Below are 22,169 nucleotides of genomic sequence, written 5' to 3' on the forward strand. Positions count from 1 at the left end.
AGAGGAGACAAGTGCACTTGCATTGTGCTCGTGCCCTCGGGGAAGAGGCAGGTGAGCCCAGGGCCAAATTCTCAGTGGGGTTGAGCCCCTCTGGCTGATGGCCACGGCGAGGGTGGGGAGCGGCCCTTCAACGTCCCCGAATTCATTTCTATCCAAAGGAAAGTTTGAAAAGCGTTCCGTCTCTCAATAGTCCTTTCCAATGATTGTCCAAAAAACATGTTCAAGAGTGATTATACCCACTCAGCGGACAGAACAGAACCGATCCTTTATCTTAAATCTCAGCTTGGAAAATGCGTTGGTGTCTAAGGGACCTCTGACAATAGCCTGCAATGCTTCTACAAGTTCATGGGGTTCATCTCTGTCTCCTGGAGAGACCAGCACATGGCTTCTGCACATGGTAGACACAGAAACAGGTGGCCTGCAAGCAATCCTCACAGGGGAAACTGCAAAGCCCTGTGAGGTAAAAACAAACAAACAACCACCACCACAAACTTCTGTTTCTAAAAACCAGCAGATGAGCTGCACTGCATCTGATTCTAATCACTGTCAGTTTCCCCTGCCCGGGTGCGTCTACCTGGCAGAGCTTGCCTCCTTCAGCACCTGCTGTCACTCTACTTTGTAATATCGGGGGCCTTGCACACCGACACACACATTGGATTGGCAGAGAAATTAATTGCTCATCCCCAATTACTTCCATCTCCCCACAATGCCAGGAGTACTGTCTTGGTCATAGAAATGACTCTGTTCGTGATTGCTGAGTAGCCTATTCCATTTGTAATTTCTGAGACAGCCCCAGGAGGGGAGGCAAAGAGAACCAATCCAATTAATAGACAGGCTGGCCTTGTGTCTCAGAGCCTCAAGAGCCCCACCCCGGGCCGCCGAGTCCATCTTCATTTTACCTGTTTGTCTGCGGCTTGAAACTGACACCTAAGCATTCCTTTTTGTCACTGTGCCCCTCACACTTTCAAATGGTACCCCACAGAGGCAGCCGTTCTTCAGCCCCCTGACCCCCCAACGGACTCAGATATGACTTCAAGGGTAAGACAGTCAGCCTCAAGCTCCACCATGGAAAACATCTCCACTATGTGGTGGGCGGGCTGGCTGGCTGGCTGGCTGGCTTAACACATCTTCTGAGGACCAACCAATAACTTCCTGACAGCCCATTCTACTCCGGGGCTCAGCTGAATGCAACCCCCCCCCCAACCATAAATCCCCCTAAATAGGGGTTCCAATTTTGCCCTCTGGAGCACATAAAGTAACTCTTAAAGCCTCTTTCACACAACAGTCATCTAAGGAGCTGAAGCCAATATTCTTCCCAATGCATCCAAACAAAACCCTTACTGGTAATACTGAAACGAGCCCCAAAAATGGTGCTTTCCTGACCAACTGGTTTAGGAGCTTCCCTCCGGCAGAGCCTGAAGGTAATATATGACCACACTTTGTAAATCATCAGATGGAGAGAGAGACCCCTTGTTCCTTGGCCTGGTAACAACTGAGGTCATTCATCACCCACTTGGTCCTTTTTGAAATTCACTCTGCAGCAAGCACTTTTTAAAGTCATGCACGTAATGCATTTTAAAGAGCATTTTCTGCACAGATCCATTTGCTCACCCTCGGCTCTAAGTGCGGGATGGCACAGTATTTCAGTGCAGTCCCTGGGCAACGCAGTCCCCCTGGAGTCTGTGCCGAATGCACACCAGAATGTATTTGCAACTAGACATGACCAGGGCTTGAAAAGGTAGTGTTTTGTTAAATTGTTTGCTGATTAAAATGCATCCTACAAAGAAAGAGCATTGCTAATGCAGAATCTAGTCCAAAAATATGTATTATGTAATGCGTATTTTTAAATAATGCAGGCAATCTCCGCGTATCTATATTAGTTGATCAGCTCTAGGCTGCCATCTCCATTATAGGCATAAAGCACTCCATCTGAAAAATGAAGTACTTCTCCGGCACACTAAAGAATCGCCCTCCACCTCACTGCTGACAGCCGGCGTTAGTTTCCATTGAAAGGGCATTTGCCTGCACCCACATATTCCTGGCTTTTTTGTTTTGTTTTCCCACTCAGTATGCCTTGAAATCAGCTAGACGGATGTGTTCATGCTTCAGACACCGTCGGTGGAGCTGTGCCAATTGAAAGAAATAAAGTGGGTGGCTCGACACCCAAACTGTCCCCATTCGTCTGGGCTGAGGGGCAGAGATCAAAATTTGAGAGATAGCTCCCGATACCCCTGCCCAATGTCCCACAGTACTTACAAGGTGATTATACTTGTAACAGTAAAACTCTTCCATTTCTCTGCAAAGTGTTAAGAGTGGGACACAACCAAACTTACTCTGCTTTTATGGGGTCTGCCAAATCAACCCCACTCTATTAGACCCATCAATATTTTAGTGCTACCAACAATCTCCTAGGACACAAGATCTAACACCGACGCACACAGAAGTAAAATCTCAACTGCCCAAAGCCCAGGCTGGAATGCCACTGAGGTCTTAACCCTAGGTCTGGCAGCTTTCACGCCGGCTGCCGTCCAGGTAAGAGTAAGCGGCTCAGCGAGGGGGAGCCGACTTCGGGAACACGAGTGAGCTGAGCCTCCACCGAGGAGCACCTCTCCTCTTGAGTCTCCTCACTCCAACACAACCACAACGATACGCCAGCTCGTAGTATGTGTCCTGCACAGCAGCCTTAGACTCTCAGCTCTAGCACCTTTGTTCTAGTCTCGAAGGCACGTCTGGCAAGGAGGGCGAGACTCAAGGCAGGCACAGCCTAAGAGCGGCGGTCACGCCGCAGCGGCACCCCCGCCGCCCCCCCCCCTCCCGGGCGTGGACCTCGGTTGACTTCGTGGGGCTGACGGGGCGGGGGGCGGCCCCGCGGCTCAACCTCGCCCTCTATGGAGTCTGGCCGGCCCCCACCCCACCGCCCCGGGCGAGCCATCTCTTTGCACCCACGGAATTCCAGCCGGATTAAAACAATGCCAGTGGGTGAAGAGGCATTGATTCTGGATGATTTACGGTTCCAATTAACAGCAGATTAATCCTCAATATCCGTTCCTTAATGCGAGGGGTTTTTCTTCTCCACTACTCTTCCTTCAGCACCTCGAACAGGGCTTGGCACGGGCTAGGCACTCCGCGAGTGCCCTGTGTGCTTAAAAATTCCTCGGCTGACAGCCGATCTCGGTCACGGCTCCGAGGGCGCGCGGACGGGCTGACGGTGCGCCCGGGAGCCGGCCAGCCTCCAGCCCAGCTCCCGCGCCCCACCGTCTTCAGCCCCGTCTAAGCTGGCGGGTCCCGGGGGCTCAAGCGGGAGTCCCCCTTTCGGACCTTCTCGAGGAGGCTTACGGGTCCACGAGGGGGGCTAGCCAGCTGAGAAGGCCCAGGGAGCCTATTTTCTGGAAGCTTCTGTAATTAGTCACGATAACGCATCTGCCAAAGGTGGTTCTGTGATTAATGATTGCCTGAGGTTACCATCCTGAAACTATTAAGCCCCTGGAAAACGCCCGGGGCCGGATCATTAATAGCCGCGCGAGTATCCCCGCTCCCGGAGGGGGACGATTTACCAGTCCGACGGCGGGCACGGGGAGGGGGGGCCGTCTCCGTTTCCTGAGAAGTTGGCAAGGGCACAGCCCGGGTGGCGAATCCTCAACTAGCCGCCCAAGTACTCTAACCTGTAGCTGAGCGTGGCGCTGGCGCGCGGGCCGGGCGCCCCGCCCGCCGCCTCGCCGGGCTCACTCCAAACGAGGTTCCCTTCTGCCACCTGCCGGCGTGCAGGGGCGAGCGCCGCGCGGGAGGGGGCGGCCCGCGCCTACTGCACATGCCCGGACGGCGCGCGTCGACCGGCGCGCAAGTTGGCGAGCCTCAGCGCCCCGGCTCCCAGCGCTCAGTCTCCTCTCCTCTCCCAGGCGAGAGGATCAGAGGAGGCACCTCCCGAGTCCCAGACTCGGCGAGAGGAGCCCCGAGGAGACGACGCTCTCCTCCCCGCCTTACCTTCCTTCCTTGCGGCGAGACTACTAGAGGCGCGGAGCTGAAGAAAGTTCTTAAGTGGCCGCCTAGGTAGGTGCTTTCTTCTCCTTCTCAGCCCGCGGTGGGACGGGGACCCGGGGACCCCCGCTCTCTCCTCCTAAGGCGCTTCCTTCTAGGTTCCAGCAGCCCGTGCGGGTCGGAGCCACTCTCTGCGGTGTCAGGGAGTGGACCGACTTCTCGGGGCGTCCAAGAGGATGGATCGCAGGCCCCGGGGTCAGCATTGGCGCCGAGCTCGCCACAACTACAACGACCTGTGCCCGCCCATCGGCCGCCGGGCAGCCACCGCGCTCCTCTGGCTCTCCTGCTCCATCGCGCTCCTCCGCGCCCTCGCCACCTCCAACGCGCGCGCCCAGCAGCGCGCGGCCGCCCAGCGCCGGAGCTTCCTCAACGCCCATCACCGCTCCGCCCAGGTGTTCCCCGAGTCCCCTGAGTCCGAGTCTGACCACGAGCACGAGGAGGGAGACCTGGAGCTGTCTCTCCCCGAGTGCCTAGAGTACGAGGAAGAGTTCGACTACGAGAGTGAGACCGAGACCGAGACGGAGACCGAGTCCGAGATCGAGTCCGAGACCGACTTCGAGACCGAGCCCGAGACCGCACCCGCCAGTGAGCCCGAGACCGAGCCCGAGGACGGGCGCAGCCCCCGTCGCGCCGCCTTCAACCAATCCCTCACCGAGCGCCTGCACGCGCTCAAGTTGCAGAGCTCCGAGGCGGCCGCCAGCCCCGCGCAGCCCACCACTCAGGAGCCCCAGCGCCCCGGCGAGGGGGAGGAGCCCGAGGAGCGCGATCCCCGGGACCCCGAGGAGTCTGAAGAGCGCAAGGAGAAGAAGCAGCAGCGCCGCTGCAAGCCAAGAAAGGCCACCCGCCGCGACCCCTCCCCCGAGTCCCCTTCCAAAAAGCCATCCATCCCCATCCGGCGTCACTAATGGAGGACGCCGTCCAGATTCTCCTTGTTTTCATGGATTCAGGTTAGTTGCCCGTGGCTACACCGGGGGCCTGGCGGGAGCAGTGTGGGTGCTGCGGGAGGAAGAAGGATGGGCAAAAAGGCTAGACGGATTAGGGCGAGGGCTCCGCGGGTCGGCTGGAAGCCGGGGATAATGGCGAGGGAGCAGGGGCTCCCCAAATCTTCCCAGGGCGCCCCGGAAGCCAAGGGTCTGTTGGACGGCGAGGCGCGCCCTGCGCCTCGCTGGAGACAACCTGAGGTTTCTGAGATGGTGCCTGGGACGCGAGACTGAAGCGGAGCGCGCGCCCCAGACCTCGAGCCGTACACAACTCACCGCAGAGGTAAGCCAGCTGTGTGGCGCGCGTGTGTGCCTCCTAGAAAGAGCCGTCTCAAGTAAGTTGGCTCTGGCAGGCCCCGAACCGTGATTCGGAGGTGCGCGCGCTCCAACTTTCAGGATCGCGGAGCCGCAGCGCAGCAGCGACACTGTTGCAATGCGCGAAAAGTAAGCGGCACGGGATTGGGCGAGCCGGAGACCGCGGCTCCGGAGCAAAGTTGTTGGTGCGCCAGGCGCCCTCACGGGCGCGTAGCCTGAAGCCTTGGTCCCGGAGCTGCCAATCGGAGCCGCGGGACCTCGGCATCAGCGCTCCTCACTGCGGAACTGCTCCGCTACCAGGCGCTGGCAGGGCTGGGAGCCACGGAGAAGAGCGTGCGCCTCCGTCCGTGCGCCCCAGAGCCAACCTCTGGTGGCCCGGCATTTCCCCGTGAGTCACTGGTATTTGGGGGACGGGGGACATAGCGCGGATACAGAGGCGTTTGGGGTGGCACCTACGGTCTATCCAAGTTGGCAATGCGGGGTTTGATCACGTCGGGGCAGCGCCAGTCTCTTGGCGCAGCTGGTCAGGTGGTGCAGCTGGGTGCAGCTTGGCTGGAGAGGTCCCGGGCGGCTTGCGCAAGGTCCTAAAGGCGGGAGAGAGGGACTAAGAGGTCGGAATGGTCACGAGCCGAAAGGGGAATCGGGAAGGGGGCAGGTTATGTGTGTGTGTGGAGGGGGGGTGGTCGTCGTGTCTATCATGGGGATACTGGACAATGCGCCCCAAGAGCGTGGCACTAAACGAGCTTCGAAAAAGTGTCAGATCCAGCATGCCAGTTTGGAAGGGGCTGGGCTTGGCGGCTCCGGCGGCCTCCGGGAAGGGAGGCGGCGCGCGCTCCGGCCATTTTCAGCCTAGCTCGGCCCTGTAGTACCCCGAGGGCGGGGGAGGGAGGTAGATTGCTCTGTGGTTCTGCCCCAAAGGATCGCAAGCCCGCGACAATCGGGTCTCTCCGATCGGGGGAGAGGAAAACTAATCGATGAAATGGAGCACTGAACTTAGAAAATGTTATCAGACTTGGAAACAAGTTTGTGCGCGTCCGTCCGTGCGCACGCGCGCACCTCACTAAGCGCTCGAGGAGTTATTTTGATTGGAATGATTTGGAAAATCTGGGAAAGTAAAGCGTTTGACGGCCTGGAATGAAAGATGAGTGCGTTCTTAGGGTCCTGGGAGAAGGAAGGTGCTAGAAGGAACACTAAATGGTCTTCCTTCCTGGACCTTTTTCCCTGGGACTGCGGCGCAGCCTCCAGGAGTGAAGTTATGCGGGGCTGCGTCGCTGGAGTTACCCGTGCGGCCTTTGGTAATGCTCGGCCACCGGGGAGGCGGGTGCCGTTTTCCCGCGGGGCGGGCTGGCGTCCAGAGGATGCGGGGATCTGCAGAAGGGCCAGGTACCTTGGGGTTTTTTGCTTTTTGGCTTGCAGGCGTGAAATTGCCTAAGTGAAATGGGGCTCCTCTAAATGGAAATTTCTATTTAACATAAACAAGGATGGCGACATTTCTGTGACATTCAGGTGTTGTTTTTTTATCTCGTAATGCCTTGGTAGTCTGGGTTCGCAGAGCAGGAAGTGTCTAGTTGATGGGCAAAAAAGTCAGGTTTGTTGGGAAATTGTGGGGTGGCACCTACTGGAGCTAGAACAGGAGACAGGTTTTTTATTAGCTAAATTAGCATATTGCTTGGTTGCAAGAATGAATAAATTTTTTTAAAAGGTCCTCTGTGTCTAGTCAATGCCTCACCTAAGTCTTGCTTTGTTTAAAGAAAAAAAAAAGCAAGCCTGCACAGGGAGCCCAGCCCTCCTCCCAAGTAAGCAGGGCACACAATCGAAAACTCAGTTTGCTGTCTCAGCGCCCTCCATAAACTATCTAGAAGCCAAAGTAGAAGACAAACACACTACAACCCAATCCTTAAAACCCAGCTATCAGCAAACACCCTCCCCCCCACGCGGCCCTCCTCCCCCACCCTCCGCCTGCAGGGCGGGGTAGGGGGGGAGGAGCCGCAGGCGGGGGTGGGGGGGAGGAGCCGTAAGGGACAGCAGCGGAGTACTCCGAAAAACTGGGAAGGGAGGAGGGGGCTGAGAGGAGCACCCACAACCCTGGAAGAGGGGATAGGGGGCTTTGCTAAATAAGACACTAAAAGCTACTTTCTGCCTGCAACACTACCTTCCTTTTCCAGTTTCTAGCAAATTCTCTAAACATTCCCGAGTCACTAGTCTCCCAACTGGCCCTTTGTCTCCCCAGCCCTAAGCTAGGGTTAGCATTTCAATGGGCTCCCTAGCCCTTTATCAGAGGTCGGGTCTGCTGGGTGAGGAGTAGCTTAAAAAAAAAAAAGCAGACCTTTTCAACTAGAGGCAAGTTACCAACTCAGCACTGCATTTCAAATGGAGGGGGAGTGAGAAAATAAAGCTCGTTCAATAAGGTGGTATGCCCCAATATTTTATAAGTGCTCCCCAAAGGGGTTAATTTATAGAGCAAAAAAATATGGCGGCCAAATCAATATGACAGAAGCAATGGGGGGGTGTTATACCCCCTGAATTCTGTTAAGCCAAAACCAGTTTAGAATTTTAATTTTCCCCTTTACCACACTAATCATTGGCTCCACGGAAGTCTGCCTGGGGGGGGGGGGGGCGGTGCGGCACCGGCAGCTGAACTTTTTTGAGCTGCAATTATGTGGCCACTCCAGTTATCACTAGCTTGATGTGGGAGTCCTTTTCAAAGTTTACACTCTGTTTAGTAGAATAGAACGATTGGAATTGTTTTAAGATGTTTCTTTAATGTGTGGCCAGCCTTTCAGCCCCTGGGTTGTGGGGTTTTTGTTTTGTTTTTGTTTTGTTTTCACAGCCTTTAAGTCTTTAGCTTGCATTGCTAGCAGCTGTGCTGGAAAGGTTAGCTAAGAAGAAAGCTGAAACTTCAATGCTGGTAAGAATTATCTTTTTAAAAAGCAGTTTTATGGATTTTACTTTATTTGTATGATCACTGTTCTTCAAAATGGAGCAGAGCTATTGAAAGGAAACTCAACAGAAACTGTGTTGTGAGAAGTATCTTAACAGGAAGGTGACCTATCACAAAAAACAAATCTCTGAAATCAAATTAAGCGTCCAGAGGCCAGTGATGTCATATGCCAACTCCAGAACTGCCCTTCCCTTCAGCACTGCCCAGCAACAGAGGACCATAATCTCAGGTTACACCTTTAATCCCCCTGCTCGGCAATGAGAGATGGGATTCCTGTTGGGGGGGGGGCGGGGCTTCTGATATCAAGGATTCTTATTTCCTAAATCTTCCTGTCCAATCATTAAGATTAGCACATTAAGATTGAGGAGAACACACACACACACACACACACACACACACACACACACACACACACACACACACACACACACACACACACGCTTCTGATATCAAGGATTCTTATTTCCTAAATCTTCCTGCCCAATCATTAAGATTAGCACATTAAGATTGAGGAGAACACACACACACACACACACACACACACACACACACACACACACACACACACACACACACACACACACACACACACACACACACACACACACACACACACACACGGACTGGGCTAGTCCCAGTCCTATTGAATGGCTTGGATCTTACTCAGCACCACTCTGCCTCAGTTTCTTCTTGGGCAAACTAGCTACATGATGTGTTCTGTGTTGCCTTTCAGCTCCAGATGTGTGCAAGTCAATTAGATTAATAAGCCTTAAGGATCCACCTTTAACCCTATGCATCATTTTAGCACTAATGGAACCTAACAGTTGACCAAATTAAAAAGCACTATCTGTGAAGAAATCTGTATGGTGTTGTCTAATATCAGTTTTGTCAAATCTGCTTTTCATCTGGTGGCAAAAATGCTAAGAGGTGAGAGAGAGTGAGCACAGACTTGATTGTCTCTCTCTAAACTGAGAAAAATCTGGCTATACTTCAGAGCAGCCTTCAGAGGGAGGGGAGAGGAGAGGAAGATGGAGGGGAATACGAGAGAGAGCATGTGCAGGAGAAGAAGAGGGGAGGGAGAGGGAGTGAGTGTGTGTGTGTGAGAGAGAGAGTGTATGTGTGTGAGAGAGAGAAACAGTGTGTGTGTGTATGTATGTACGTATGTATGTGAGAGAGGGGGAGAGAGAGATCTCTGGACCGACCGAGCCTTCCTGAACTGGTGCAGAGAGCATAATCTAAGTGCCATGTGGTCATTGCAGCAGGAAATGCACCCTGAGGGAGACCACGGGCGGATATGCCAGTTGAAAGATCGGGAGTGTTAAGCACATTATTTAGTCACAGTTTTATGTGTCCTGATCAGGTTAAACCTGGGAAAACAGCTTGGAGGTTAGAGCTACTTAGGATAAACCAATTCTTCCAACTCTATTTTTCATTATCACTCCCTCCAGAGAACAGCTTTCAGCTATTTTTTTTCTTAGCTGCCCCCTCCCATGAAATGTAATCTCACATCTAGTAATTGATAAGCTTTCTGTGTGCGTACTTGCGCACACGCACGCGCACACACACACACACACACACACACACACACACACACACACACACACAGCCCTATTTTGGCTCCACTGCAAACACATTGGGTAAACAAAGCAAACGCACACACCCCCAGGTTGCTTCTGTCAAATTAAGTGATTTAGCATCCTCTTTTTGTTCTATAAGCTGTCTCTAGGAGGCCACTTATAAAATTTTTAGCGAGTTTTTCTTAAAAATTTGTTTTCCTTTAAAAAAAACCAAAACCTCACAGGTTTTGTTTTCAAAAGCCCCTGCTTGGGGCACCGAGGCTGCTGGGAGCAGTCAAAGGGCCAGGACCAACAGCCTAGTGACTGTGATCGAGTGCAGTGCAGGCCACCATCACCTGTTGACAGATCTCAGACAGCAGAAGCAGGGTGTCCAGGAGGAGCTGGCGCCATGGCACCTTCTGCCTGCAGACTATTCTGGGTAGAGCTAGGGAGGTTGCCTTCCCAGCTCCAAGGATGGGCACCTGCCTGTGTGTTTATTCTATGGCCTACTTTTAGGGTAAGCCTGCCACAAATTACCCAGGGAACATCATTGTCAGAGAAGCCAGGCTGCCTGGGCAGAGGGTAGTTAGGGTGAGGTGGGGGCAGATGGGAGGGAGGCAAAGTAGAAAAGAAAACTTCAAGGGATGACAGAAGGAAAAACAAAAAAGGAAGGTGGGCGGGACAAGGCAGGAAGGTGGGGGGCAGGGGGTAAGATTTAAAATGGAGGACACGAGGGTCATTGCAAAGCCAGGAAATTTTAGGGCAATCAAAAGCAGTTTGAAGAAAGAGAGAGACTCAGAAAAAGGCTTAGGGTACACACAAATATCTGATGGGTGAAGAGACTGAAACAAGGTACAGAAAGATGTCCCCTCAGTGCTAAAAGCTTGTTTATATAGCCAGAGACAGCATTGCAGGGCCTCTGGTGAGGGCTGCAATTCCCACCCCCCCACACACAGCCCCCAGCCTCTGTAGTCTGTAGACTTGCCTGGACTATTCCATCCATGCAGGCTGCACATAAATACCTCTGTGCTTCAATGAAACAATAGGTAAAATTCTAGGCCTTGGTTTTTAGCTCTGGAAAGGCTAGCCTCTCATGTCCCTACTCTTACACGTGAGGGCTGAGGGGTCCAGGCCCCATTTAGACAGGGCAGTGGACACTGACAGGTTTCTCCTCCTTCCCCCCAAATCCCCCAGAGAAAGCAGGTTTCTGTTCGGCCTGGCTTATGTTGCTGTCCCAATTAGATGTCATTAGGAAAATTTGCTCTGGGTAATTGAAGTTGTATGGAAAGGTGAAATATACCATTCCCCTTTGATTCAAACAGCTTTCAGAAGCCCCCCTCCCCCCCCCACCTGGAATTTCTACCATGACTTACAGAAATTTTCAATAGCACTCTCTAAAGCCACATTTGTTTTCCTAGATTCCTCCTCACCTCCCAATGTCTTCTCTTAGCCCATTCTCTGAAAAGCCTTCCTGCAGTCTCTTTCATCTACATCCCCCCCCTTAAAATTCTCTGCTGCATCTCCACGACTCTGGAGACAGTGCACTAGCATGTGTGGTCAGGTGACAGGCTGAGGTAAAAGGTCTTGGTCTTTCTATGATGAGGACTAATGAGCCACAGCTCAGCAAGGGAGGGGCATCCTAAATGCACAGAGGAGCTTTTCAATTTGAGCAGATGACGCATTTTTCATAAATGCTGCTTCTACCCTATGCAGGAGCAGCTCGACATCTGCCCCTAGCCCGGGATTCTGCCTCATCGGCCGGAGGCATCTTTTCTTTTAGTTGGCATTTGTCTGAAACAGCCTGGTCACGCAGCCCCTTCTATAGACAGCAGTAAGCTGCTGCTGCCTCCACCGGCCACGGCTGGCAGAGATGGCAGGAGAGAAAAGGATGGCGGCAGCAGTCTTAATTGAACAGTAATTAATTGAACAGCTTCAAAATCTTATTGCTGCTCAGGCCAGCATTCAAAAAAAAAAACCAAACAAAAAACCTGTCACTGCGTGGCCAGATTTCTCATTTATATCTTCTGATTTTTCTGTTGTTTCCTTTTCCTTATCTGAAAGCAGCTCACTGACAACTAATGACATGAATGCACTGCTGAGAAGGCTCCTCACCAGACTGCCCCCCACTTTCCCCAGAGCCTCAGACCCAAAGGAACCTGAGCGCCGGCCGGACTGCTATTCCTGGCTTCTGCTCCCTTCCTCTTGCTCACCCCCTTTTCCTCTCAAGGTACCCTTTTCTGCTTTCTCTTTCGTGGCTACAGAGATGAATCAAAAAAGTTGACAGCAGATACTTAAAATCTGGATGTGTTTGTGTTTCTGTCAATAAGTAAGATCCCAAAATGTAAGTACAAACATCATCACTTACAAGGTCTAGCATGGAAGCATCCACAAAGCCAGGAAGCTTAAGGCTGCCACAAAAGGGGTGGTTCGCACCCCTGCAGGTGGCAGTGATGCCGGAATGGCACTGATAGAACAGTCAACAGTAACCAACATGTTCTATTTGGGGTCGCCTAGTTACAAAAGGATACTGATTCATTTCATGGGTAGCTAGGCCTCCAGACTGGGCAAGGATTTTGCTCAGGAAAGCAATCTGGCAGAAAAAATGAGTAGCATCCTATTCCTTTCTAACTAATTCATCAAGTGTAGAAAATCCATTCCTATTCAGTAGCCATGTGTAAAACAAACCGTCATCTGGGTTTTAACAACAAACCCTGTCCTCCTTGATGCAGCCCCTCTTGCTACCAAAATCCCCATCAGGACTGGGCCAACACTGCCCTGACACACAGCCTTTTTATCTGCACCAGATTGTCTTTTGACTTTCCTCTTAGTTGCTTGAACCCATAGCTGACTTTCTTCCTTCAGTGTTTACCTCTTCTCCTGTTTTGAATCCATCTGCAATTGCAAACCTGTTTAAGGTCCTTTGCTATCATACAATGATAATAACAGACCATAATAACAATGCACCTGGTAGGGTCAGGCCCCAGATCAGGTTGCCCACCAACTAGTATGACCTTCTCCTTTCAAGTCAAGGTCATGCTTCTGTCTTTAGCCAGCAAGACACCAATCCTCAGCAAATCCACTAGACAAATCAACCCAGCAAGGTGAACCCCCTGGTGATCTACCTCCCTGGTGACCACCCCTAGCTCTTACCCCATGGAGATCCTCAGGTCTCTTTGGTGGAATCACCCAGTCTCTTCTGTCTCAGAAGCTCCTCAAACATCTGGCTACGCACCTGGGGCCTCTCAAGATCCCCAGCAGATGCGTAGTTGGAGTTTTAGCTCTTAGCCCCTCTCATCCAAGTGGTTTGGGGTTTTCAGATTCTGGTAGCCAATCACTACAGGAAAATAATTAAGAATAGAGGTAAATATTGAAATTCATTTTTCCTGGCACTGATTTACCTTTCAGGTGATTTCTAGTCACATGCAAGGGCTCCGGCTCCTTCTCAGCTTATGACACTGACTTTGAACAAGGGGTGGTCTTGCTTCCAGATTTATTTGGCAAAGTCCAGAGACATTGCTAGATGTTACAACTAAAGAGATGCTACTGAGATCTAATGGGTAGAGGTTAGGGACACTGCTTGGCATCCTGTGGTACACAGGACAGTCACCACAGCAAGGAGTTTCCCTGACCAAAATGTCACCAAAGTAGAGGCCAGGAAGCCATTGTCTAGGGTGGGGAAGCCCTTCCTTCCCTTCAGAACCCTCCTTTCTCTCTCATGGTCTAGTCCTCTTTCTCCTATCTAATTCTCCAATTGCTCTTCCATCACCAAACATATTGCTTCCCAGCAGTTTCATCTGATCTAGTGATCTCAAATCCAAATAAGGTTATTTCCAGTTTGAGTGAATGCTACCTAGCTTTCTTCCAGGGTTCAGATTCTTCATCTTCAATATTGAGTTATAAAAATCCCCACCAGACTGTCCCACATCCCGTTCACTTTGCATGTCTAAAATCAAATTGGCCCTTACTAGCTCCTTTCTGACTTCACTATCCTACTCCTAGTGTCCCGTGTAATCTTTGGTATTCCTCTAGCACAGAAGTTGGCAGAGGCTCCTTTGGAACTCCTCTTAAGTCCTTTCAGCCTTCTCCAGTCCTTTATTGTGTCTAGATCTCTCCCTTAAAGGTGTTATTGGCATATCTCTTTTCCTTTATCAGGACCATCCTCTGAAATGTGGCTCAAATTTCCACTTATAGGAGGATTAAAATAGTAATAATAACGTTGTTATTATTATTATCCCACATCCTCTCCATTTCTTGCCAAAATCGCTTCAACAGTGCCAACCAGGGTGTTGCATGAAACCATCAGAGCTTCCATCCAGTTTCTCCTCACTTCTGTCCCATTGCTTGTCCAAGAGCAAAAGGGCCCTGTCCTGTTTGCTCACCTATGCCCCATATTTTCTACCTTTGTCAAGGATCCTTTGTTCTTGTTAGGTAAATGTGTTTCCCCCTCCCTCCGCCCACCCTTTTTAGGCAAAGTCAAGACATCTGTCCTTTGGAAACCCATTTGAAACGCCATTTTGTCTAGGAAGACTCTCCCAGTTCCTCCAATTGGAGATCTTTTCTTTCATTAGGATTGGTTTCTGCCCAATCTTTATCCCTTGAATGCAAATGCTCCACTGACAAAGAGAGATGATGAACGTTGAACAAAGGTGCTCCACAGATCCACGAGGCAGTCAAACAAAGAGACCCTGAACCTGATTTTCGAAGCTGGGTGCTTTGGGGACGTAAGAATGGGCGAGTGCCGTCCCTCCCGTTTAGGCCCCCCGACCCAAGGCAGCCTCCTTGGGGCTGCAACCGCAGCGTCTACTGACCTTCCATTTTGTACAGGGCTCAGCATCTCTGGGTTTTCAATTCCTTGTGAGTCATGGGCGGCTCCTCCGCTCTGGGCGGGAAGTCCTCACCTGGTTCTGGCCCACTACTCCAGGCCCTGGGAATCTGGATCCTTTTCCCTCTCCTCAACGGAGGTTAGCTTACCACCATCCATCCTTGAGCCCAAGGACTGACTCTCGGGAGACCCCCGACCTTTGTGACTGGTGGCGGCGGGAAAAATTATGATCTCCCGGCGCCATCGGTCCTCTTGGCCTCCTAGGCCTGGCCGCCATACGTCGGCCCGCCAACTGCTTCCAACCACCCAAGCAACCCAACCTTTTGGGCGTTCCAACGCGGCGCCCCCTATTGGACCTCCCACCAATATCCGGTTTCCGGTTCGAAGCCCCCTGCTCATTCGCCAGGCAGCCTTGATTGGCGTGACCCCAGCCCAATGACTGACCCGTTGCCGGGGTCGGAGAGGAGGGAGCTGGTTGTTGGGGACCCAGTTGGCCCATTCAATGGATGCTCAAATTCTTCGGCGGTTGCGGGGCGAGGGGGGGGGGCGGGGGGAGGACGGGGTAGTTGGACAAACTTTGAAGCAAAGTTCGGTGTTACCATTAGTGAGAACGTAGACCTACGGAGTGGGATGGCTGCCCTTGGGAGGTCGCGGTGTCCCTCGGGGCTGGCTTTGTCAACGATCCTCTGGGCAGCACGGCCACGTGGGTGCTGGGGCGCTGGATGCGGGGGGCTACGGCACGTTGTGTCTGTGGTGCCCTGGTTGGGAGAGGGAATGCGTTAGATGTATGCGGTACATCGCGGCAAGACGCCATCCACCCGCCTGCAGCGCAACTGCAGCGGCCGGCGCCATGCCCTCGCTCTCCGGGGACATCTGGGGAGACCCCATCCCTCGGCCCAGCCCTTCCCCGGGTCACCCAGGGCCTTGTCACCAGCCACCCACGCCCCCCCCCCGTCTCCCCCTTCCCACCGTGATCGGACATGCGCGCACGCGCGCGCGCGTACCCGGCATCACGGCAAAGTGTTTCGCCAGCCCCTAGCACCTGGCTGGCGAATCTGTGTGTGTGCTAGCTTTTACATGATAGGGGAATGGTGAATTTTTAATCTTTCCTCTCCCTTCTCAGTCGCTAATCTCTCCGCAGCCCCCAGACCCAGTGCGGTGCGCGCGCGCGCGCGTGCACGGAGCCCACCGCGGCACCGCGGCAAAGGGGGCGCGCGGCGCGGCGGTGGACGATTGCTGGGTATGTGGCCGCGTTTGGTGCCACCCCAGAGAGCTATAAGCCCTGGGAAAGCAAAGCAGCTGCCCTGGGATACTTGTTCCAAAAAGAGTGGGGGGCGGTGGTTAACGAAGGGCTGGAGAGGGTCTGGGGTGGGCTGGGCGACCCGCGCGGCCGCGCGCGCCGGAGGCTGCAAGCCGTGCGCCTTGGCTGCTGTGGCCGGCGCGGCACATTTTATTTATGTTGTATTTCTTTCCCTGGGGTCTGAGCACAGAGACATCCAGTCTTTGAGACCACCCTAAACCGACCATAAATGCCGGCCGACAACCTCCTCCAGCCCTTCGGAAGTCGGAGGCCTGAGCTGGGGTCTTCCTGTGAGCACCCCCCCCCTCCCACACCGGTACGGCCGAGACTGCGGCGACCGCCCGGGGGGCTTCGCTTTATCCTCCGCGGTGCGCCCGGAGACCTTTGATGTCCGACCCAAGGTTCTGCGTCACCGTCCACATAAACACAAGCAAACGCTCTCTGCGCCACTCTGGGCCACCGCTGAGACCCCCAAAATATAATGGGGATGGGGACGCTGAGACTGAACCGCAGCCATCGTCCGCGGACGGCAAACAAAAACAGCAGAAATGACCCCCCCAAAAAAATGCCCAGAGGCGTTTAAAAAGCAGGTTCTGTGCTTGCATTCGACAGCCCCCCGGGCCTCGCCCCTCCCGTCCCCTCCGGGGGGCTCGCGACCACCTGTCGCATTCCCACGCCTCGCCCGGGTCCCCTTGCCCGGCATCTAAAGTCCTAAGCTCCGGACTTGGAGCTCAAAATGCAGCGCTTCCTGGGGCTGGGGGCCACCGCTAAGAGGCTTAGGGTATCTGGGGTGATCGAAAACCCTCCTGCAGTCCCCCCTCCCCTGAGGAGAGTCTGGGGAGGGAGGGCTTTAGCTCCCGCTCTCCAGCATCCTGATGCCCACGTCTTGCGTCACGTGTCCACAACGCAGGCGAGCTCGCTCGCTCTCTCTGGCCAGGGGAGAGGCGAGGAGAAGGACTCCAAATCAGTCTGGGAGAGGAGAGGAAGGAGCCAAAACATCCCTGCGAGGCCTGCGCTCATCAGCCCCCATACCCAAAGTCCCGGGCTGCCGGGCCGCCCGGATCCGGCTCCCGGAGCCGGATCCGGAGCCGGAGCCGCCTCGGCACCGGGACCGGCGTCCTCTGGTGGCAGAGACACAGCGCTACTGACGATTTTCGGGACGAATCGGCACGCTCTTCAGAGCCAATTTGAGAGCTGGCCTGGCGCAGATAGAAGAGGAAACAAGGCCAAGTCGCAGCCTGGCTCTCCAGGGAGCAGCCCCAGAGAATAAAAAGTGATCGAGAAGGAACCGGAAGTGAACCAAGGCTCCACCAGCCAGGGCCGCGTTGCTTCCTCTGCGGTCTGGGGTTCCAGGCCCGGAGAGCCCCGCAGCCTCGCAAGGCTGGGACGTGAAGCTGAAGAACTGCCGGGCTGGAACTCTGATTTTTTTTTTGAATAATTTTTTTCACCCTAGTTTGGCTGGGTGCTCCGTCTCACGGGGCCCCAAATTCACTTTAACAACCGCCACCCTGTTATGGGCATGCGCAACTGCCTCCACGGCAATAATATGTCAGGACAACACAATATCCCCCCTGAAGACGGCGAACAGCCCGAGCAAGAACCTTTGGAAGCCCCAGGGGCCGCTGCCCCCGGTGCTGGGCCTGGCCCAGCCGAAGAGATGGAAACCCAATCGCCTCCCGATGAGCCCGTCCCCATCCAGGTCAATGGCGACGCCAGCGGACCCCCAGATGTCCCCGGGGCCCACCACCAGGGCCTCAGCCCGGCCTTCGAGGAAGCCGGAGCCGACGGGGGCTACAGCCCACCTCCTGAAGAAGCCATGCCCTTTGAGGTGGAGCAGCCCACCATGGGAGGCTTCTGGCCCGACCTGGAGAAGTCTGGACCCCCTGGGACCGGAGCAGGTCTCGAGGCCAGCGGCCTGGCGCCCGTGGAGCCCGGAGCCCTGGCTGGGGCGACGCCGGGCATGGGAGGATACAGCCCTCCACCAGAAGAAGCCATGCCGTTCGAGTTTGACCAGCCTGCCCCGGGAGGCGGCGGCCAGCCTCTCCTGCAGGTCGCAGACCTTGCTCCCGGCGGGCCAGGGGTCCCCGGAGCACCTCCCGCGGAGCCCCGAGTCATCGGGCCTGCGAGCGCCGCCTTCGGGGGAGACCACAGCCCTCCCCCCGAGGAGGCGATGCCATTTGAGCTGGATGGAGAAGCCTCTGGAAACGACCATCCACCCCCTGGGCTCCCCGGAGCCAGCCCACCGGGCACCGGCGGCGGCCTCCTGCAGGCCATCGCGGTCCCGAGGGCGCTCTGCCTCGCTCCCGCCGCGAGCGCGCCTCCTCCCCGGGTGTGGGGCGCCGTCGGCAGCCCATCCCGAGAGGCAGGCAGCGCTCTTCCCGACGACCAGCGCGCGAGCCCCCCGATGGAGCTCAGCGGACCCCCACTTGAGATCGGCAGCGCCCCCGTTGGGGTCGACGACGCTCCTGTCAACACAGACAGCCCCCCAATCGCCGCTGACGGCCCGCCCATCGGAATCGCGGGAGCCCCAGATAAGAGTGCGCGAGCGCAGAGACCCCCAGTCGAGGGAGAGGCAGCGGAGATGGAAGGACGCGCAGCCTCCGCCGCCGCGGAGGAAGGAGACGGCCCCCCTCCAGGGGACGGATCCCCTGCCGGCGCCGGAGGAGCCCCAGTCCACCCCGAAGTGGCGGCCGCCCCTGCGAGCGCCGCCGAGCCGGACGCCGGAGGAGCCCCGGCCGCCCCGGCTGAGCCCGATGTCGGAGCCGGAGGAGTCCCCGCTGCCGAAGCCGAGCCCGAAGCCCGAGGAGCCCCCGCTGCCGCCCGGGCCGCCGATGCCGGAGCCCGCGGAGGCCCGGCCGCGCCCGCAGATCCTGGCCAGCGGGCAGCCCCTGCCGCTCGAGCCGATCGCCGTGCTCAGGGCGCCCCTGCCGCCCGAGCCGATCCCGAAGGCGCCGGGGCAGCCCCGGCCGCAGCCGAGCCTCCGGCGGCAAGGGCGGCCCCCGTCGCCACGGCCAATCCGGGCGCCCGGGGAGCCCGAGTCGCCCCGGCCGCTCTCGCTTCCGCGCCCGCTCCCGCGGCCCGGCCGCCGACTGCCATCCGCTCAGCCTCCGCAGGCCCGGCCCCCGGGATCATCCGCACCGCCTTCGCGTCCCCTACCTCTGTGGGGCCCCGAAGCCTCCATCTCCTTAGACCCCCCAGCCCCGAGATCCAGGCTGCTGACCCGCCTACTCCGCGGCCTACTCGGGCGAGCAGCGCCTGGCGGGGCAAATCGGAGCGCGGCCGAGCCCGGGTCAGGTACCTCGAGCAGTATCTCAGCGACTCCTCCAGCGAGGAGTCGGAGCAAAAAACCTTCGGCTGCTTCCAGTGGTGGCCCCACCGCAGCCGGCAGCCCCGCAAGACGGCCCCCGAGCGCAACTTACTCCGCAACTTCCTCGTGCAATCTTTCGGAACCTGCTTCTGCGGCTGCGAGAACCCCGAGCACGGAACCGGGAGCCCCAGCCGGCCCCGGGATGAGCTGGTGGAAGAGAGGCTCCGCCAGATGCGCAAAGAAGCCTTGGAGCTGCGCACCAAGAGGCTCGACCCGCTGCGCGCCGGGCGCCTCGAACGCCAACTCCAGGAGGAAAAGACGGATTATATGTGTACGCGCTGCTTCTAGGTAATAGGGTGGCCGCTGCCCACGGCAGCTGAGCCGCCGGGGCAGCCCGAGAAGGTGACGGCCGGCTCGCCCCGCGGGGCTGGGGCGGTGGGGGGGAGGCTTCGGAGGGGCGAGCCTGCGGCTGGTGGAAGGGTGGGACCCCCCAGTGTATGCCCCGGGCGGGGGAGGGGGCCGTGGGAAAGGATCGGGTGGCGAAGTATGTGCCCTCCAGGGAGAAAAGTGGTGCCGAGCGACATTGAGGGTCGTTACCGGCTGGAGGCCAGCGCCAGCGCCAGCCGCCGTAAGCTGGACAGGCGAGGGCTTCAGGTGAGCGAGGAACCGCCGGGAGGGGCCCCGGGGCTCCCCGTGGCTACGTTGGCTGGGGCCGCGGTGGGCTGGGGGCATGGGGGGCCGCGCCCCCGCCTCGCCTGGCACGGCTGCTTGGACTCGGCTTGTGGTTGGTGTGTGTCTGGTGCTCCTGTCGTGTCCGCCTGTGCATGACCTGCTCAAGCCACCCCGGCACACCCCGAACCACCCGCCGACTGTGTACTCGTACTCAGAAACGGGCTGTCTGGTGATGTGCGCCATGGCGCGGGGGGAAACTTGGGAGCCGGCGCGCTCCGCGGTACCCGCGCGCGGGCGCTCGGCGGCCAGCCGGCCGGGCGCGCGGGCCGAGGTGGTGGGGCATCCTGGGTAATCGGGCGGCCGGCCGGGCTGCTGGTGGGGCGGGGGTGGGGGTGGGGGGCTGCCGTGGCCTCTGTAACCTTTCTCCTGTGTGTCTTTCTCTCTTTTTCCCTTTGCGCTAAGCGTTTCCTCACTTCTCATTCGTTCGCCAAACCCTCCCGCCTTTTCCGTTGAAAAACCAGACCCACAGGTATCCGGGGCTCCGGGGCTGCACACGGGGGTTCGGTATTCTGCACCCACTCGGCCCACCTGGGGGGAGGGGGAGGGGGAGGGGGCCACACCAAGCCCCCCCTGCCAATCCACGTCCCGATGTCACAAGGGATTGGTTCTAAGGGGTGGGCGTGGCTATGTCTTTAAAATATGAAATTATTTTCTTCCCTAGCGAAGAGCTGGAGGTAAGCCAATCATTTACCCTTTTACAGAGAATGCAGCAGGAGGGGCTTGGTTTGCAAAGATGGGAGCTGTATGTTGCAGTATAAATGTCATTTTTATCATTGCCATGCAATAAAAATTACATATATTATCTTAAGCATGGGGACAGTGTAGGCAAAACTGTGAAATATGTCAGTGTTTACATGTGAATCTTTTTCAAGCAGCTTTAGCTGGTGGCAGAGAGGCTTGAAGGTAAGATCTTTGGATCCATAAATAAATAAATAAATAAACAAATAAATAAAATCTGGTACTTCAGATGGATTATGATGTGCTAACCGGGAGGTACTTCTCCCCTCCCCTGTCTCCCTTCCCCAGCTCTCATCGGCCCCTCCCCTCACCTCACAGCAAGGACCCCCACCCCCCTCCACACTCAAACCTGGGGACCTTAACTCTTCTGGGCACAGTCAGAGCATCAGTGAACAGCAGTCTGCCTATTCTATTCTCTGAAACATTTCAAGGGATTTTAAGAGCACACTTCCTAAGACTACATTACATTTATTAAATATTTCATAATACAGGATTTTTTTATGAATAACATTATTGGCATAGCCCTGTTGCAGTGATGTCTCCCACCACTGACAGTTTTAAGATGTGATGGTCATTTTTTTATGTCTGCCTGGGGTGGGAATGGGGGTGGACATTGCCACTTACCCACTTACCAAAACGTGCCAACAGGAGATTTTTAAATTTGAAATGTCTCAATGACACTAAAGCCCCAGAACTTTATGTGACAGTGTCTGGGTTCCCTGCAGGTAACTGAGAGACCCTCTCCATAGTTCAGATTTAGCTTTGGATGGCAAACCTGGGGAGGGAAAGATGGGGGGGAGGGTCACATCTGACCTGACAGGAGCCCCAGTGACAGTGACCTTTACATACTGGGGCCTTCTCTGAGAAATGAAGCTTTCCTAGCTCAGGAATCCTTTAGTTCCATGACTTGAGTCTCCTACCCAAGGAGGGGGAGGGGGCATGTGGAGGACTGTACCATAGCTTATGTAACACTCCATCCTACAGCAGCACATGCCACATCTGGGGCTGGGACTTCAGGATATTAGGAATTCTTTGCATCCCCTTGATTTGTCTTTAGGGCTGGGGGGGTGAGGTGGCAGGCTGGCAAGCCTTGGGCCTTTCCTGGCACAAACCTGAGCTAAGATGGCCGCCAGAGGAACCTGCTTCCTGAAACTAGCAATGCAGCTTGTCAAACCAGGCCTTGCAGAAGTGAGGACAGGAATCTCACCTGAGCCTCCCTTATCTGTCCATGGGGGAGGAGGAAGGACAAAGGACTTTTACTTTCTGGTTCCAATGTGTGAAATAAGATGTCCATGCATTCTTAGCACTGCAAATGCAGACCAGATGCCCATCTGTGATTTGGCTTTCAATTTGTGGCATGAAGCTTCATCTGTTGCTTTAAGGATGAGTGTGTATGTGTTCACACACTGTTTTTATTGCCCAAACACCTCAAGCCCATTACTG

At 55.5% G+C, this 22,169-nt stretch overlaps 2 protein-coding genes across 2 annotated transcripts; both read left to right on the top strand.

The window, feature by feature from the left end:
- Positions 1–3,969: 3,969 nt before the first annotated feature.
- On the top strand, positions 3,970–4,940 carry LOC122124614 (neuroendocrine secretory protein 55-like). Its single transcript, XM_042699287.1, has 2 exons — positions 3,970–4,047; positions 4,134–4,940. Exon 2 carries the CDS (start codon positions 4,212–4,214, stop codon positions 4,938–4,940), a length of 729 nt encoding a protein of 242 aa, XP_042555221.1. The 5' UTR covers positions 3,970–4,047; positions 4,134–4,211.
- Positions 4,941–17,462: 12,522 nt separating this feature from the next.
- On the top strand, positions 17,463–21,146 carry LOC122124601 (guanine nucleotide-binding protein G(s) subunit alpha isoforms XLas-like). The gene is given in 5 exon segments (XM_042699263.1): positions 17,463–19,615; positions 19,820–19,935; positions 19,938–20,040; positions 20,391–20,457; positions 21,015–21,146. Coding segments are annotated over 5 exon segments (2,571 nt in total).
- Positions 21,147–22,169: the final 1,023 nt, after the last annotated feature.

This window comes from Dipodomys spectabilis, unplaced genomic scaffold, assembly GCF_019054845.1.
Source record: "Dipodomys spectabilis isolate Male_0828 unplaced genomic scaffold, ASM1905484v1 ptg000240l, whole genome shotgun sequence".
Classification (NCBI taxonomy): domain Eukaryota; kingdom Metazoa; phylum Chordata; class Mammalia; order Rodentia; family Heteromyidae; genus Dipodomys; species Dipodomys spectabilis.